At 32.0% G+C, this 18,073-nt stretch overlaps 2 protein-coding genes across 4 annotated transcripts; one reads left to right on the forward strand and one right to left on the reverse strand.

Annotated features, from left to right (window-relative positions):
* The first annotated feature begins 1,081 nt into the window (after window positions 1–1,081).
* LOC145760119 (synaptic vesicle 2-related protein-like) lies at window positions 1,082–10,323 on the forward strand. 2 transcript variants are annotated; one of them, XR_014286575.1, is made up of 17 exons: window positions 1,082–1,287; window positions 1,853–1,938; window positions 2,344–2,442; window positions 2,875–2,946; window positions 3,080–3,204; window positions 3,600–3,663; window positions 3,983–4,108; window positions 5,610–5,738; window positions 5,967–6,043; window positions 6,430–6,518; window positions 7,010–7,111; window positions 7,680–7,791; window positions 8,119–8,200; window positions 8,275–8,364; window positions 8,440–8,553; window positions 9,002–9,507; window positions 9,716–10,323. XR_014286575.1 is itself a non-coding variant. In XM_082573989.1 (16 exons), exons 1-16 carry the CDS (start codon window positions 1,173–1,175, stop codon window positions 9,071–9,073), a joined length of 1,554 nt encoding a protein of 517 aa, XP_082430115.1. In that variant the 5' UTR covers window positions 1,082–1,172; the 3' UTR covers window positions 9,074–10,323. The 2 variants fall into 2 exon arrangements, 1 of the variants encoding a protein (XP_082430115.1); XM_082573989.1 differs by having other exon boundaries at window positions 9,002–10,323.
* LOC145760117 (interferon regulatory factor 8-like) lies at window positions 10,295–14,624 on the reverse strand. Of its 2 annotated transcripts, XM_082573987.1 has the most exons (7): window positions 14,421–14,624; window positions 13,594–13,807; window positions 13,159–13,272; window positions 12,825–12,982; window positions 12,109–12,334; window positions 11,871–11,969; window positions 10,297–11,499 (listed from the first exon to the last, which is right to left on the reverse strand). In XM_082573987.1, the coding sequence occupies exons 1-7, from the start codon at window positions 14,598–14,600 to the stop codon at window positions 10,841–10,843; spliced, it is 1,650 nt and encodes a 549-aa protein (XP_082430113.1). In that variant the 5' UTR covers window positions 14,601–14,624; the 3' UTR covers window positions 10,297–10,840. The 2 variants fall into 2 exon arrangements, with proteins under 2 accessions (XP_082430114.1, XP_082430113.1); XM_082573988.1 differs by lacking the exon at window positions 13,159–13,272 and having other exon boundaries at window positions 10,295–11,499.
* Window positions 14,625–18,073: the final 3,449 nt, after the last annotated feature.

The following is an 18,073-nucleotide window of genomic DNA, read 5'->3' on the forward strand; positions in this document are numbered from 1 at the left end:
AGTATATGGCAGACGTAAAGGAATCCTAGTATTCGAAGGAAATAGAACCGGCACGGACGCCGAAACAACAAGGGCACCGTGAAACACCATTTTCTGGCTCGGAAGGAGGTGTCTTGGGTCATGTTGGCTCCCCATTGCCCATAGTTCGTGAAGCTCGTAGAATTGTTGTTGCTTTTGGTAGTCATCTTCTCTTTTTGTTCTGTTGCTATCTCTTTTGCATAAATTTTCAATGATAAGTGAGAGTGTTGCGGCTCTTATATGAGCTGTTGCCATTCCCTTTTTTCTTATCGAACTAATTTAGAATTTATTCTCATTGGTTAATAAACACACCTCTTTTTTCTTTTATTTTTTATTGGTTAATAGTGAAAACAAATTCTAATTCACATGTTGTAATATAAGGTATTGACATTACCAACTTTAGAAATTTTTTGGGCGACTTTATTCTAAATATGTCCTCAATTTTAACATTTAAAGTTTACGCATTTTTCGCTTGGGGTCGATAGAGTTAACTTGATGGGTGATTGCTGTGGGTGAAGTCTTCTTCTTTCGTGCAAACTTTAAATTGTTTAATTTGGTTGACTAAAATTCGAGTTATTAACCAATGTGTCAGGGGTAATTTATTGCCGTGAGTTATTAACCAATAAGTCAAGGGTAGTTTGTTGGGTAATATTAATAATTCATTAAACATATTTTAAACTAATTTTTATTGTTTTTGAGAATAAACGCCTAAATAATGACGTCATGCGATGTAAAATTATGACGTCATTTCAGATTTTAAAAAATCTGGTGGCACATTTGCCATACTTAGGTTATAACGCCTTGTTCATTAAGGGCGTGCGAAACTAATAGAGATCCCTAAATTGGAAGTTGTAAGGGGGTAGGAGCTTAAAGATTTCTTGGGAGGTCGTTATGGGGTGATTTACCCACTTTTCGTAATTGCAGGTAGTCTTTAAATGGTTGTTGTACTGTAGTAAAAGAGAAAAAGGGATCGTCAGACCGTATATAAATTTTTAAAATAAATTTATATATTTAGTAAATTTTTGCGTATAAAGTGTTAACTTTGTGCTTAAATTACAGATTTTGCTAAGGGAAATATTGTTAAATGCATGTGACATATTATTAAACTAAGATAACTGTGCCATTGTCTGCTCGTTTACTGTCTGAAGACGGTCATGGTCGCTCCTGACAAAGAAGCCATTCTTGATGAAAATAATGTGGAGCAACCAAAAAGAAATTCTACTCCAACTGGAAATGGCAACTACGCACATTTAAACAACCTAACAGATGGTATGCAATCATTAAAAAAATGTTTATGTCTGGGTATTTTTATATTACAATGCCAATGTCTTAAAGTCAATATAATTGCTTGTTTTTTTTGTATATATATATCTTTATTCTCGATATGGGAAAGTCGAATGGAAGTAAACATAGAGTAACAACTGTTACTACTACTTAAACATAGAGTAACAACTGTTACTCCGACCCAGTCTTGAGTTGCCTTCAGCAGTTTGAGGTATTATAGATTATAATTGCCCGGTAATTATGCTGCTGATTAAGTGCTGGCTTAGCAGGACCTCATACCATTTATAGCGCCTTACTCAAGGGCACTGCAGCATGAGAGCAGAGGGAATTGAACCCGCGACCTCATGGGTGGTGTAGCAAGTGTTTTTACCACTACACCATGCTGCCGGTTTTTTAATATGTCAATCTGGGATTAAGCACTGATAGTACTGCAAACCACAATGGCTAAAATTTCTTCTGCCATATGAAGAAACAGTTATTTCCTAAAATTAGACTTAGATATTGACCTTCTGCATGAACGATAATGCCATTAGAATTTGTTTTGTTTTAGATACTTTTACAGTTGAACAAGCGGTTGAAGAAATCGGATTTGGAAGATTTCAATGGAAATTATCGATGCTAACAGGATGCGCCTGGGTAAGTTATACACCTAAAACAAAAATAATATTATATTTATATATAGGCCTTACCTATTTGGGGGCTAAAAAAACAGAAATATTTATAAACTTCAAAACAAATTTAGAATATGCAGAAACCTTTATCTGTTTTAAATGAAGTATATATGCCTAAGTTTTTGTTTAACTATACAACCTTTATAAATTAACACTCTATAAACTTTACTGCCTTCTTGCTAAAGCATTTTTTAGTAAGGCGCAGCAGATTAATTATTATGCTATTATAATCAAACTTTCAAATGCAACTTTAGACTTGGTTAGGTAACTAATGTTACTCTATGTTAAAGTCATCAACGATAAATAAATATAAAAAGTGGACTGACTACAAATTGTGAACAAGCTTAATAAAATGTTAATTTACTCATAGATGGCCGATGCGATGGAGTTAATGATATTAAGTATAATATCTCCTCAGCTCAAGTGTGAATGGAGATTATACGCTTGGCAGGAAGCACTAATTACCACTGTAAGTAGAAACTTGTAATTAATTATTAAACACTCATTAATGTTGATGTCTTGGTAGTTTAGTTTGTATAGAGTAATTAGAGCTAAAAAACCTCACTTCACTATATGGGGTCATAGGTTTGATCCCCACTGCTTTTGTATCGTAGTGCCCTTAAGTAAGGCAAAACCAATTCCTGTCTGGCCAAAAGTACTTGACAGCATAATTATCAGGCAACAAGATCATTAATTATATTTAAACTGCCAACAGCAACTTGAGACTAGGTCTGCATAATAAATGTTACTCTATAGGCCTATGTATTAAGGCTGAGAATTTGACCTCATATAGGGGATAAATATATTCCAAAAAAATGTCTGTTACAGTAACACTATAGAATTATATATTCGATATGAAAAAATAAGACAATTTTAATTTCAGAATTAATTTTTTTTTTAGGTTGTGTTTGTCGGGATGATGTTGAGCTCTTCGATGTGGGGAAATATTTGCGATAAACATGGAAGAAGAGCGGTAAATAAAAAGTCTTTTTTTATAGATAAAAATTCAAAAAAATGATAATTTTTTGCATTTTTTTTTTATTTCAAGATAAATTTTTATTTTTTATCGTTCTTGATGTTTTTTGTAATAATTTAATTTTTTGTAGGGTTTGATTATGTGTGTTGTGTGGACCTTTTACATGGGTTTACTTAGCTCGTTTTCACCTACTTTAACCTGGATTTTAATACTGAGAGGTCTGGTGGGTTTCGGTGTTGGGGGTGTACCTCAATCGTGAGTTGTTAATAAATTTTTACCTTTTTCTTTTTAAAATTAATTTTTTCTTAATCCCCCAAATAATTATTTTTGCCAAAACCCTTCTCCTCTCCCCTCCAAATTTTTTTTTTAATTTTTAAAAAAATTTAAAATTATTCACCCCCTTAAAAATGTGCCCCTAAAAGTTACCCCACCCCTCTTTACAAAAAAAATTGTTCTTTTTTTTTAACTTAAAAAAAAAAATTTGTAAAAATTTCTTAACTTAAAAATGAAAAAATTATTTCAAATTTAAAAAATAAGACAACATAAATTTAATGATTATTCAAAATATATTGATTAATATTTTAATTCGCTGCCAACAAATTGTGCAATCCAGACTATAAGAATTCATGATTAATTTGTATTGATTTTAGTGTAACCCTATATGCTGAATTTTTACCTGTTAAATCAAGAGCAGCTTGTATAATGCTTATTGACGTAAGTAAAATATTATTCCCTTTCTCTAAAATTAAAGAGTGTTTTTTTTAATAAAATTGTGTTGTTTATAGGCCTTATCAATTTAGAAGGCCCGCTATAATTTTGCGTTTTAAAATTATGTAATATATAGTTTTGATTTTGTTTTAATTGTGTTTTAAAATAAAAAGAATTACTTTTTTAAATAACTTTTTTGGGCAATATGCTTTAAAAATACTTTTATTTTAAAATTAGTTTTATTTTAATTGGGAATAACTCAATGAAACTATTTGTTATCTTACAGTTTTTGTTAAAAATTGTCTTATTTATGTATATTTTTTAGTTATTCTGGGCAATAGGAACTTGCTTTGAAGTAGCGTTAGCTCTAATAGTAATGCCAACACTTGGATGGAGATGGTTATTAGGTCTCAGTGCTCTGCCACTGCTGCTCTTCTCTATGGCTTCGAAGGTAAAGTAATGTATATACTAAATGAAATATATGGATCACTTATAGTTTGCGGCTTTTTAAAAAGTTAAGGTAAAATGAACAAATACAACATATATGATAATTAATGCGTTTATAAAAGTAATATTAACCTGTTATTATATATAAAGTGAATAGTTAAGGTCGGGGTTAAGGTATATATATGTTTTAAAGGAGTACCCACATAGGGTTGGAACATTTAAATATATATTTTAAAGAACCCTAAATATACTAAGAAATTTTGGAGGACTGTAAACTTTCAGGGATATGTAAATTTAAAATATATTTTTTAAAGATTGCACTAGTACACTAAATTTTACAGAGAAATTTTATAAAAATATGCATAATTAATTAATAAAAATGATGCATGGACAAAATACTGTTTCTTGCAAAGTCGTCACAGAATTTTTAATTATTTATTTCCATTAAAATTTGAAGATAACATGCCCTCTTATGAACTAGAAAACCATGATTAAAAATTCCAAATTATTTTATAAATAATTTATGATAACAAAAATGATTCGCATTCTGTTGAATTAAGGTCACTGTCCTATTAACAAAATATTTGATTAAAAATAACATTTGACCGACAACCTCTTTTTTATAGGCCCCAATTTATCCTAATAATCTTTTTAGGAAATACGTTTTTAATTTCTCAAAAAAATAAGTAAATTAATTTTAAAAAATTATTGTTTTAAATTTTTTTTTAGGTATATGGTCAGAGCAGCTTTAGTAATACTGTAAATCTCTCAGATAACTATATAATTAGTAGTTTGACTGATATTTTTTTTATTTTAAGTTTGTAAAAAATACGCCATGTTAATTTTGTTTATCTTAAGGGCATTTAAAACAATAATTTTAAAGGTTAAGTAAACGTATCTTGGCATGATTGTTTATACAAATACTTTTCATTTTTGGTTCACCTACAAAACAAGCTTATACTTAAAAACACCTAAAATTAGCATATTGCTAAACATAAAATAATGTTGTATATTTAAAAAATTTAAGGCGATATGTAAATTTACCTTAAAAAATAAAATTAATTCATTACTATCTTTTAAATATCAAAATCCAACTAATTGCCTTTTTGAATTTTTTTATAACATGCGTTTAAATTTAAATTTTTTTTTTTTTTCGTATATATCTTTATTCTCGATGTGGGAAAGTCGAATGTGCGACTTAATTATAGAGTAACATCAGCTACTCCGACCCAGTCTCGAGTTGCCTGTGCTAGTTTGGGATATCGTTAATTATAATTGCCCGATAATTATACTGCTGATTAAGTGCTGGCTCAGCAGGAGTTCATACCGTTTATAGCGCCTTACTCAAGGGCGCTACAGCATGAGATCAGTGTGGATTGAACCCACGACCTCGAGTGTTCTTACCACTACACCACGCTGCCGGTTATTCCAATTTTTTTTGGGTATACAACTGTAGGCAAAAATTTTGTTGAACAAATTTTGAAATGCTAACTTTTGTTTTCTAGTGGATTCCTGAGAGCCCAAGGTATCATGTCTTATCAGGAAAACCAGAAAAAGCTTACGAGACTTTAAAACGGATTGCCATTGACAATAAAGCTGCAATGCCTTTAGGAAAACTTGTATGCTTAAAACAGGTAAACCCAGTCTTAAGTTGGCTTTTTTTGGATATTATAGATTATAATTGCCTGATATGTATGCTGCTGATTAAGTGTTTGCTTAACAGAAGTTTTTAATGTATTATTTTTAACAAAAATGATAATTGAACCTGTTAACTGTTTAGACTGTAAATTATTATATTCATTATTAAGTATAATTGAATACAAATACTATAGTTAACTTAACTTCTGCTTTATATATTAAAGGAAAAACGAGGAAGAATAAAAGATTTGTTCGAAACAAAAGAGTTCACGAAAACAACAATATTATTATGGATAATATGGTAAGATTTTTTTTTAAATTTAAGTAGATGTTAAAAGGTACGGTTTAAATACTAGAAGAGTCTCTTATAATGGATAAGTAGATTTAATTATAGCAATTTTTTTGGTATAATTTTTTGTGTTTTTTTTCTATTACTTGTTTAATAATTAATGCTTGTTTGTATAGACAATTAAATAGAAAACTCAAAAATTATAATCTATGTATAGGGAGCTAACTAAATGGTCCTGCAAAATCAATAAAAATTGCTGTTTGTGGTAAATTATTATGGGCACAAATAAAATCCTAACTGTAGGTAAGGCTAATGACCAGTTTACCTAAACAAAATTATGTGATCAACTTTTTTTTTTTCTTTTTTTTTTTTTTCATTTTTTTAATTTCTGTTTTTAGGTTTAATTGTGCGTTTGCGTACTACGGACTCGTTCTAATGACCACAGAACTGTTTCAAGTGGAAGAGACGGAAGGGCAACAATGTTTTTGTAAGTACCTATAGTGTTATAAACTCTATGAAAACCCCGATTAATAGATTGTTATTAGTGTATAACATGATAAAAAAAAACACAACTTGAAAAACTTATGCATTTAAATTGTTGTATAAAAACTGGATTTAACATTTGTCTGTGATAATTTACCCATGCACCACAAACGGCAGTTTTTTTTTAATTTAAAAGCATTCAAGTGGAACATAGATTTTATATATTTTTAAATATATTGTTCACTAAACTTTTGCTTTGTCATTGGTGTAACTTTTTAATAATAATTAATGATTTGAAAAAGTTTTATAGAAACGGAAGTTACTTCTGCAGAAAATATAAATTTATTGACATAAATTGTATTATAACATTAAGGCGATTCTGCCAAATTTAAAAAAAGAAACAGAAAAAAATCACATTTTAAGTTTAAAAAATTTTCATGTTTAAATTTGTAAATGTATATGCAAAAATAATTAAAGTTTATGATTTTATTTTAGCTGTTTCGAATTCCACATCACTGGATTGCAACTTACAATGCCGTACACTTACTACTAAAGATTACACCGATTTGTTATGGACAACTTTAGCCGAATTTCCAGGTAGCTTTAAAGTGTTTTTATTTTTGAGTTTCTAAAATGCTTATTCATGTTATTATCACTACTGGTTAATTGCTTGCTCCACAGGATGCATTTTAATTGTCGTGATATTGTATTAATTTAACTAAAGTATGGCACTGATAATTTACCCTTCACATCACAAACACCATTTCTTTTATTTTAAAGGCCTTTAAATTGGACAAATTTTTATATGTATATGTATATATCAGACTCTAAGCTTTATTAATGGATTAACATGGCAGCAGACTACAAACCAAAAGAGCCCTTAGGCCTAGCATTTACTTAAAAAGGGTTCCAATAACACACCCTTCCCCAATAAAATACAAAAACTTATCATCTTAAGGTGATATAAAACAAATAAATAAAAATGACCCTTGCTTGCCCTTACTCTCAGTAGTAATTTAAATAGCAGTAATATGCATTTTAGATGTACCTTGCATAAATTACACTAAATTATTTATTAAGTTGATATATTTGTATGAAATATAGTTATGTAAATTTTTATTTTTCAGTTATACTATTTCATTTTTTTAATAATAAATTTTTTTAGGTATTTTTATTACGCTTGCCATCATCGAGAAACTAGGTCGAAAAAAGACAATCGCAATCGATCTTCTTGGCTTCACCATTTTTACTTTTTGTCTAATTATTTGCACATCTAGGTAAATATAATAAGTCAATTTTTTTATTTTTAAGCTTTATATTAAGTTAGGTTAACAAAATTTTACTACTTTTTAATTTTACTAAATTAAGTATGATTAAATTAGTATTATTCTATTTTATAGGCCTATATTATAGCTATATTTATGTATTTTTTATATTGTTTAGTTTTTCAATTATAAATTTTTAGTTTACATATTTTTTTATTATTGCCATTTTATACTTTAATCATTAGTTTTTCTTATGTATATTTTTTATTTTATCATTAAGTTACCTATATTTATATACTTACTATTTAAAATAACTTTATAACCCAAATACCCTACCAGAGGGGTTATGATATTTTTCCTGTTTGCTGCTCGCGCTTTTATTTCTGGAGCCTTTCAAGCTGCATATGTATACACTCCTGAGGTAAGTGCTTTACTAATTCAATACAACATTAAAGTCAAATGTTATACTAAAAGTTGGATGTTTTTTTGGTATAGGTATACCCTACAAAGGTTCGTGCCATTGGTTTAGGCACGTGTAGTGGAATGGCTAGGGTCGGAGCTATCATTACACCATTTATCGCACAGGTAAATTGAATCTATGTAAACTTAGTTGAAAAATATTGAAAATTTTTTTTTAAATTTTTGTTTGATTTTTTTTAGGTTATGCTTAAATATTCAATGCCGTTAGCTGTATCTATATACGCGATCATTAGTTTTATTGCGGCGGTTGCTTCTTTATTTTTACCTATTGAAACAAAAGGAAGATCTATGCAGGTATTAAACATAGAAAATTTTTAGTTTAATCTTTTGTTTGATAAGTGTTTATTATTTTATAGACCCACTCTCTGTTTTATCTTTAGTTAAAACCTTGGGCTTAGCTCTGTTACTGGTACATTTTCCACCGCTTTTATGTTGTAGTACCCTTAAAAAGAGTGCTATAAACAGACATAATTTTTGCTGAGCCTTAAAAAATTCCAAACTGGCAGAATAAATCAATAATAAGTTGGTAACAAAAGTTCTAGTATGTTTAGGCTTTTAGGCCACCTTCTCACAGCTTAGTTACATTTTATAGTTCTTTATTTAATGGTGCTACAGCAAAAAAGCAGTTGAAATTGTCCCTAGGATTTTGCATAACTATGTTTAGTGCCTTTAATTCATGCCTAGCCAGCCTATTTAAGTAATGCATACCTAATCAAGTCTATAATTAATTGTCCTTTTTTAGGAATGTGCTGAACCGCCCCAAGTAACAGATTACAGAACTTCTGAAGCAACCACTACAACAACAGATGAATGATCTAATGTTGGGCAAACTTTTTTCCTGTTCTTACTAGCTCTAGGTGTATTTTGTACAGCTTATATTTTGATTAGGCCTATTAGGTTATATCTATTTTTATTGAGATTTTAAGTCTTTTTTCTTTAATTTATTTATATTTACAAAAATCTGTTGGTAATGTTAAAGAATTATCAACGCGTTTTCATCAAGTGGAGTATTTATTATTCTATTGGGATCCATCACCCCCATTTCTTTAAATATTTAACAAAAAAATTTCAATCTATTTGCGAAGTGAAAAAAACTGGATTTTTGACATGGGAAATTTTCTGATCTACAAGCTATAAATGACCACAATTCTTTTTAAAGGCAATCACTAGCTTGTTCTTACACAGTCTTTTTTGTAGAAGCAATTGTCATGACAACACAGCAAACCTTTGCCATGTTGTTGTTTACAGGTTATTATATGTTTTTTTTCTAATAGGGTTTTTCTATTTACAAATGTCGGGTTCGTTTGACCTTTTAGACAGCATTTAAACCGTGTGTTATATTTCTATTTCATTTTTAGGCTCGTAGAATACTGTTATTGTGTTGATTTGGTTTTGTGGGTTAAGTAACATTCTCATACTTATGCTTATATTACACTAAAATCTAATGCGTTTTAAGGACTTTGGGAATGTTGGAATATTTACAATGCTCAACGTTAAAATGATTTTAAGCGGCACCTCAGTCTGTTGTATGCATTTCATATGGAGTACTGTCATATAACCGAAAACTGTTTTTCCGAATACACATTTGACCGAAAACTACAATCTATAGCCTGAAACGCTACTTTACCGACAATGAGACACTTTCTATACCGTAATCCTCTTCTGGATAAATACCCTTAAATATATGTTAACCCTATTTTCGGTAAAATGTAGTTTCGAAATTTGATTTTCGGTAATTTAAACATATCGTACAACGCTACATTTCTTTTCAGCCTATTAGCAAGATACATACACCCAACCGTACTCTATTTTTTGTCGTATTTTTCGTCTGCGTTTATATAATGTAAATCAAGTGAAATGTGCAATTTTCCCATTTAAAATATTTATTATTTATTCAATCTATTTACCTTGCTTTTCTTCGTTTATTGTTGGTACCATTTGCACTAATGCTGCAAAGCGCTCGTCTTGTCTTATCTCATTTGCATTTTTTTCATTCCATTTGTTTATATATAACTTATATATATTTATGTTGGTAGATAGCAAAAAATACAACTGATAGGTTCATGTTTACAGTTTCGTTATTATTACTATATTCATATAACTAACATGGGATTTATCTAATCGTTGGAGGATATAGATTGGTCAGAATATTAACAACTAAAAGTCTTGTGAGTATTTTACCATTGTTGTAACGTAATTGGTCTAACAAAAATTGAGCTTGCAGTTTATTGGTTGAGTTAATAATTAAAAATAAGGTTAATGGTGTAATGATAGACTGTGATAGCTTACTGTATACACATATATATACGCTATTTATTTACAATTACACAATCTGATGCAAGGCGATGACACTTTGACATTCAAGTGCCCTACTTAACTATTTGTAGAAAAAATGACATTGCATTTGCCTGGGTAAGTTGTTATAATACAGTTTTGAAAGCATGACAACAAATAACAGAAATAAAGTGTAAACTATGACAAATTTTTGCAGCAAATGGTGTTTTTTAGTAAACCTGCTTGCTTTCTGGTCATGATTTGTAATTAAAACCTCTTATTAAAAAGGGTTTACAGTTTTTTTTGGTTACATGAAAAATCTTATAATTTTGTCGATTGACTTTTCCTCGCTGATACACAATTCGTCTGTGTTGTTGTTTTGCTCAACCATTTCCAAAATCGTTTGCGCTGCTTTCGGGATAATCGAGACCCCGATAAAAATCTTGCTGTGTCGATCCCGCGGCCTTTTACCCAGCGCCAGTTTGATCTCACAGTCTGGGGCTTCACCCTTACCGTTGATGTATTGCGAGACGTCTTCCAGAAAATTCTGGTAGGAAAAAAGTGACGTGACATTATACCTCTCCATTTGGAAGATCTCGTCTCTTGTGCAGTCTCCGTAGTCGGAGAAAGCGAAAACCCGGCTTTGGCAGAGGCGCTTTCCATACAATTGGTGGTGGTTGTCAGAATATAGAACTACCCCGGCGTCTACCTTCTCCAAAACGGTCATAAACGACGATGTCATTTTGCTAAGGGGGTCAGCTACAGGGTGGGGTAAGGTGATTGGGGTTCTGTCGAAGTCCTGTTTGAGGTTGAGACGTTCCGGTTCATCGATTCGGACCCAGAACCTTTGATCTGCATGGTCGCCGTAGTGGATTCGATACCCACTAACCATTTCGTCAAATATGTTGCTTATAACCTCAGTTTGATTGTAACTTATTCTGATCTCATATTGATCAAGTTGTTCGACTGAATTTAAGTAAAATACAAATTATTTAAATTAAAACATAAACCTCATGTAATTTAGTCCGCCCTTTGGTCGATGTTTTATTTGTTGTTATATGGTTGCAGCTCTCAACTAATTTTTGTTTGCAAAAATTTACCTGCGCACCACAAATGGCAGTTTTTTTATTCTGTTGGGCTATAAAATCGGACATCGTTTTTTAGTAGGCCTCTATTACAGGGTATTCGATGTTTAGTAGGCCCTCTATTAATGCAGAGAGTTATTGGTTGTTAAGTAGCCCCCTATTAATGCTGGGGGGTTTTGGTTGTTCAGTAGCCCCCTAATAATGCCTGGGGTGGGTTGTTTAACTAAGAAGAAAAAATTAAAATTCACTTACTTGGTATATTCATTTCTTTAAGAATGTCTTTGATGTTTTGAATATTAGAATAATTTGGTATTTCTTGTTCCACAGCCATTGGCTCATTTAGTGTATCATCTAAACAAATAGAAATACAAGCTTGTTACTTAAGGTCATGGGTTCAAATCCAAATTTAAAACAGGACCTCACATATAATTTTTTTCATTATCACGCCTATAAAAAAATTATTGGTTTACAATATTAGCATTGACTCGACCTGATATTTCTGCAGCCTCCAACAACATCTGAAATCCATTGTCTGCGCCATTTTCTTCCATGTTTACAAAACCAGGAGCCGAGTCATCAAAAATTACTACCTGGCTTCCGATTGACTGATCGGGAAGAAACACTACCTCCTTGGAGTCGAACATCGATTCGTCATTTTCGAGTTTCGTCGGCGATTGTCGTGGTTTTGTAACTTTGAATTGGTCTAAGCGCTTGTACTACAAAATTAATATGTGATTATTTTTAAAGATTATAAAAAACTAAGATTTTTAATTGGTCTAAGCTTTTTGGGGGGGTTTGTATGTTAAACATTTAAATAAATTTGATTGGGGCGGTTGCTAACATTTATGTAAATTCTAAATATTGAAATTTTTGTTAACAAAATAAAATTTGCTATTGGTAAAAAAAAACTTAAAATTTAGAAAATGTGGTTATGTGTAAAGGTCGAATGTGCGACCTTAACATGGAGTAACATCATTTACTCTGACCCAGTCTACAGTTGCCTTTAGCAGATTGGGATATTATAGAGATTACAATTGCTTGGTAATTATTCTGTTTAAGTGCTGGCTCAGCAGGAGTTCATACTCAAGGGCCCTACCGCATAAGGGCGTTGGGGATTAAACCAACGCCCTCATGGTGGTGTAGCAAGTGTTCTTACCACTACACCTCGCTGTTGGTATATAAACTTTGTTTAAAATATTGTCGTACTTGTGTTATTTTGTCTGGTACGACAAAGGTGTCCATTTCTGCTGTAGATGGTTCCATGTTTTGTTCGCTTTTGGTTGTGTTTTTATTGTTGCTCTGGTCTAAGACAGCCAAACCCATTGTGCCAGATGCTGCTATCCACTCATTGGGTATTCTACCATCTAAAAAAATATTCATTTTTTTAGTTTATATCTTGCCCTCTGCTCAAAATTTTAATTGTCGAAATATAGTTGCAGCTTTTAAGTAATATTTGCTTGCAATACTTTACCGCAAAGGGCAGTTTTATTTTTTTGTAGGCCTATAAATCGGACATAAGCTTTATTATATATTTTTTTACCAGGTAGCCAGTTGTTTATTTCTGTAGTTGGGTCACTTAGTTTTGTCGTTATTTCTACTATGTCAATGGTTTTGGGTTCGGCAGATTTTTGTCTTTTAATAACAGACCGCTTACCTGAAAAATAACATTAATTTATATACTACAAAAATCTAAAAATGCAAATTAAAATCATTGAGCCATTTGTGAAATTATCTTTTTTAAACAAAATTTTTGGCAAAGTAACTTTTAAATACTAAATTGAAGGTGATTAGGGGTCCAGTACAGGGTAGCTTGGTTAGTATAAATTAATTTTTAGGTAAAGTGTTTGGCACATTCAGTTTTTGTTATAGAAAAAATGTAATTTGAAGAGTTTTCGTTTGGGCTTTAGCAAAATATGTGCAGTTTGTTGGACAAATTAACTTGGCCATAGGTTTTCAAATTTTTGGTTAAATTTACGTTGTGCTTCTTCTGGGTCCAGAATTTTGTAGACTTTGTAGTTCCCGGTTTGAAGTCCCAGCTGGTGGAAGTCTTGCAGCTCCTCGATGTCGCAACACTTCCGCAGAATCGTTCGGAAATTACTCTTCAGCAAACTGACGTGTTTAAGGGTGGGGGTATCCCCTTCCCCACCTACGGCATCTTTCTTGATGTTGGCGCGGTGTTTTGCCCAAGCCTAAAAAAATTCAAAATTTTGGTGTGCAATATTTTCTGACATGTTTAGGTTATGATATTGTTATTGTAAGTACAAAACACAGATTTGGTGCAATTAACAAAAAAACACAACCATACAAAATTAGAATATTGGGTTAACTGCGCAACTTGAGGGTTTGGCCTAATATAGCTACTGAAAAATACTTTTTTTTTGTATATATCTTTTTCCTTGATATGGGAAAGTCGAATGCGCGACTTAAACATAGAGTAACATCAGTTACTCCGACCCAGTCTCGAAATTGCCTGTGGCAGTTTTGGAATATTATAGATTAAAATTGCCCGATAATTAAGCTGCTGATTAGATGCTGACCCAGCAGGAGTTCGTATCATTTATAGCACCTTACTCAAGGGCGCTACAGCATGAGATTAGTGAGGATTGAACCCATGACCTCATGTGTAGTGTACTTAGTGTTCTTACTGCTACACCACGCTGCCGGATCACTTAAAAATTGACGTAAATGGCAGAAATTTAAGTCAAATTGAAAAGAATGGCAATCGTTAGTCTCTTGAATAAAAAAAATTGAGTTTTATAATAAAGATTAGTTAAACCAGCAATAATACTAAAAAAAACTTACAATGAATATTTGATGATGTTCCTCCCAATTAGGGTAGTTCTTTTTTGTCCATGGCAGTTTAAATATTCGCTTTCGGTCGTCGTCAATCCATTCCAAGTCCTTATATTTACCGCTGGAGATTTGTTGAACTAACCACGGCCGAAATTGAAGGTGCTCTGCTGCTCCGTTGACAGAAAACATATTTTGTGTTTCAATTGTCAGGTATTTAACTAAATCTACAAAAAATATTCGCCGAATTTGATTTAAAAAGGTCGGAAAAAACGGTAATTGTGCTTTTTCTGTTTGTTTATATAAGCAGAAAAGCGCGGTAATTAGTCAAAAAAACGGCTTTTATTTTAGTTATTAAAAGGTACCGTTACACCATAAAAAAGTACCCCATTAGTCTATTTTTACGATATTTGTCAGAATTTCCCGTTTTCACTTTTGAGAATTCCCGAAGATTGAGAATCGCTGTATTGGAGTAATCATTGTAACCCAGTCTGCCCGCTTTAGCAACGCCACATGTTTTTTGTGGCATATTTTGTGGAACTACAAAAAGTTTGTTTAAAAAGTTATCTTTATGTGTGATGTTAACACTTTTAATGCTAGAATTAACTGATTTTACATAAATCGAAAGGTTGTTAAATGTATAACGTAATTTTGCATAGATTTACTGTAATAGCGTAGTCAAACAGTAATTCGACATCTTTACGTGTCTTTACAATAAATGACGGTAAATTTGGGTTGTTTTACAACGTTTGTGACAAATATGACTACTAACAACAAAACCTGTATGCATATAAGGAGTATAAAATAAATGATTCAAACTTAATCAGTAATTATTGTTTTTAAGATTTAACAAATCAAAAATATGTCGAGTTGGGTTACAAAGGCATTAAAATCTCCTAAGTTGAAGAAGACTTCACAGTTTGTTAATACAGAAATAACTAATGCTGCTGAAACGGCAAAAGATACTATTAATGACGCCGTTTCGAAAGTCAAGAAGCAAGCCCCCAACATATTAAACTCTAAGAAGGATCAAATTTTAGCGCCGATATCGTCAGGTTTGCCACAGGCAAGCAACTTAACTGAGTTAAATCCTATTCCAAGTGATATTCAAAATCAAGTAGCGTCTGATATTACGGGTAACATTCCTGTTGTTCATGACTTGGCGAGTGATGGTCAACTGCTGGACACGGCTAAGGATTTGACAGGGGTAGATAACATACCGTTTTTGTCTGAGCCCGAAAGAGATATTCCAGTTTTAAAGGCAGGTGACGTCGTCGCCAATAAAGAACCAGTTTATGCGAAAATCGCTAAGAACCCTGCAACGCCGGACCAACTTACAAGCCCAAAAGCATCTCCTAGATCGAGTAGCCTAACTCCTCAAGCGCAACAACCACCAAATGTTAACCCAGAAAATGCTGCTTCCTTAACTGCTACCGACATAATAAGCAATGATCAACCAAATTTAACACCAAAAAAGAATGTAACTTTCGACGATGACACGACTGGCGATTTTGAGAATGAAGAAACTGAGGCCACTACTTTACAAACATCACAAAACGACGTTACGAACACTACAACGATTTCTATTTCGTCTGGCGCGCCAGGCCACGAGGGCTTTATATCAGGCAAAGGGGCTAACTTGGACGAAGCCATGGAAAACATGAAATCTATTGCCGCTATAGCGAAATCAAAACTAGAAATTTAGAAAATTTAATTTACGATTTTATTTTAGTTCGAAATAGCTTTTTACCGTTGCCTTATATTTAAAGAATGTTTAATCTATGCAAGCTTTTTTAATGTGTTGTAGCTAATATTATATAGCCAAGACAAAATATATTCAAGAAAGTAGCCTATACATTTTTTTTTTAATTTATCCAAAAAAAATTACACTTATATTTTATTGTGTGTTGATTTAAAACAATTAATTTAAAATTTAATAGCCTAAATATATAGCCCATAAATGATTGTTGTAAACAAAAATAAAACCTATATCCGGAACTATCGTATAGTTTGTTTCAAAAACATTACCAATTAATTATGACAAGTAGGCTATGTAAAAGACACGTAGTTTTATATTAGATAGCAATTTCCTGTTATGCAGGGCATAGTGTGGTTATACAACAGTTTAGTTAGTGTTTTGTTTGGCCTTTAATATATGATAGCAACTAAATAGATTAGTGCTGATTAGAAATATGTCTTGGTTTTCACCTAAGTTGGTTTCATCTAAATGCGATTCACCAAGGACTGAAAACGTATTGAACTCTATAGAAAAAGGCGTAACACAGCTTAACGAATTGCCAGAAGATCGACAAATTGTGACCGAAAATGTGGCCGATCTTAATGAATCGCCAGAAGATCGGCAAATTGTGACCGAAAATGAAAATGTGGCCAATTTGAATGAATCGCCGGAAGATAGACAAGTTGTGACCGAAAACGAAAATGTGGCCGATCTTAATGAATCGCCAGAAGATCGGCAAATTGTGACCGAAAACGAAAATGTGGCCGATCTTAATGAATCGCCAGAAGATCGGCAGTAATTTAAATTTTATTTAAAGATTATATTTATTTATTTTGCTAACTGTATTTTTGGACTCATTTGTAAAATTTTAAAATTTTAAAATCCCTGAAATTGTAGATAAATCTTTAGTGATATAAAATATTTTATTTAGTTTTTAATACAGTGGCAAGAAAAATAATATGTACAAAAAAATAAAGCAATTAATTTTGTTTACAAGAACAAGAGGGTCTAAATATATAAATTAACATTATGTAAGAAAAACAATTGTTATGCAAATAAAAAAAACACTTGATTATATACAGTTTATGTACATGAGTATAGATAAGTAAGTTAATATGTTACATAGTCAGAGGTTTAATAATTTGTTTTTGAGGTAATTTTTTTATACTTAAACGTCTATTCGTCCGACTTGCTGGACAGTCGGTTTTTACCCTTACCCGCATTCTTCTTTAGCATTTTAGCAGCACCGCCCAAAAGTTTACCAGCTGATGGAGCGACTGGGATTTCTTGGTCGTCTGATGCATTCTGTTTTCCTTCCCCTAACTTGGTTGCTTGTTTCTTGATTAACTTGGTTGCACCGCCTGCCAATCCTATCGAGTTCTTTCCAACGACCGATGCTATCTGTAAAGCATTTGTCCCGACTCCTATCACGTTGGTGTTTTCGTCCCCTATTATTGCCCCCGCTCCAGGTACGCTAGCAACTAGTCCAAATTTAGCTAGGTTAATTGCACTGTTAACCACTATGGCCTTATCGGACTGTTTTATGGGTTTCGAGTCTTCAGGTTTTCCGTCGATTTTGCCATCTTGGTTTAACACAGCTCCCGCGCTAGGCACTGCAGCACTAACGCCGATTTTTGCCAACTTTGCAGCTCCACCTAAAACGTCAGAAGATTTGCCCTTGGTAGCGGATTGCTTATTATCAGATGCTTGACTGTTAGGGTTGCTCATTTTTTACCCTTTTTTAAAATTTAACCAAAATTCGTTTGTTAAAATACTTGATTATTTAATTAATTTTGATATGGTCAGTTGTGTATTGGCGTTTTGTATACAGATATTACATTTGGTCATCAGGAAGACCGTCATTTTTACGGTTTTGAGGTAATTAAAAACACACGAAAACTGTTTATATTCAGAATTTAATAATTTC

Source organism: Corella eumyota, chromosome 7 (assembly GCF_963082875.1).
Source record: "Corella eumyota chromosome 7, kaCorEumy4.1, whole genome shotgun sequence".
Classification (NCBI taxonomy): Eukaryota; Metazoa; Chordata; class Ascidiacea; order Phlebobranchia; family Corellidae; genus Corella; species Corella eumyota.

Excerpts from the sequence above, each read along its gene's own strand:
- LOC145760119 (XM_082573989.1), top strand. The coding sequence starts at position 1,173 with ATGGTCGCTCCTGACAAAGAAGCCATTCTTGATGAAAATAATGTGGAG. Across the intron at positions 3,664-3,982 it reads CTTGTATAATGCTTATTGAC|TTATTCTGGGCAATAGGAAC; the intron begins GTAAGTAAAATA and ends TATATTTTTTAG. Across the intron at positions 4,109-5,609 it reads TCTTCTCTATGGCTTCGAAG|TGGATTCCTGAGAGCCCAAG; the intron begins GTAAAGTAATGT and ends TTTGTTTTCTAG.
- LOC145760117 (XM_082573987.1), bottom strand. The coding sequence starts at position 14,600 with ATGTTTTCTGTCAACGGAGCAGCAGAGCACCTTCAATTTCGGCCGTGG. Across the intron at positions 13,808-14,420 it reads AACATCATCAAATATTCATT|GCTTGGGCAAAACACCGCGC; the intron begins GTAAGTTTTTTT and ends GAATTTTTTTAG. Across the intron at positions 13,273-13,593 it reads GGACCCAGAAGAAGCACAAC|GTAAGCGGTCTGTTATTAAA; the intron begins GTAAATTTAACC and ends GTTATTTTTCAG.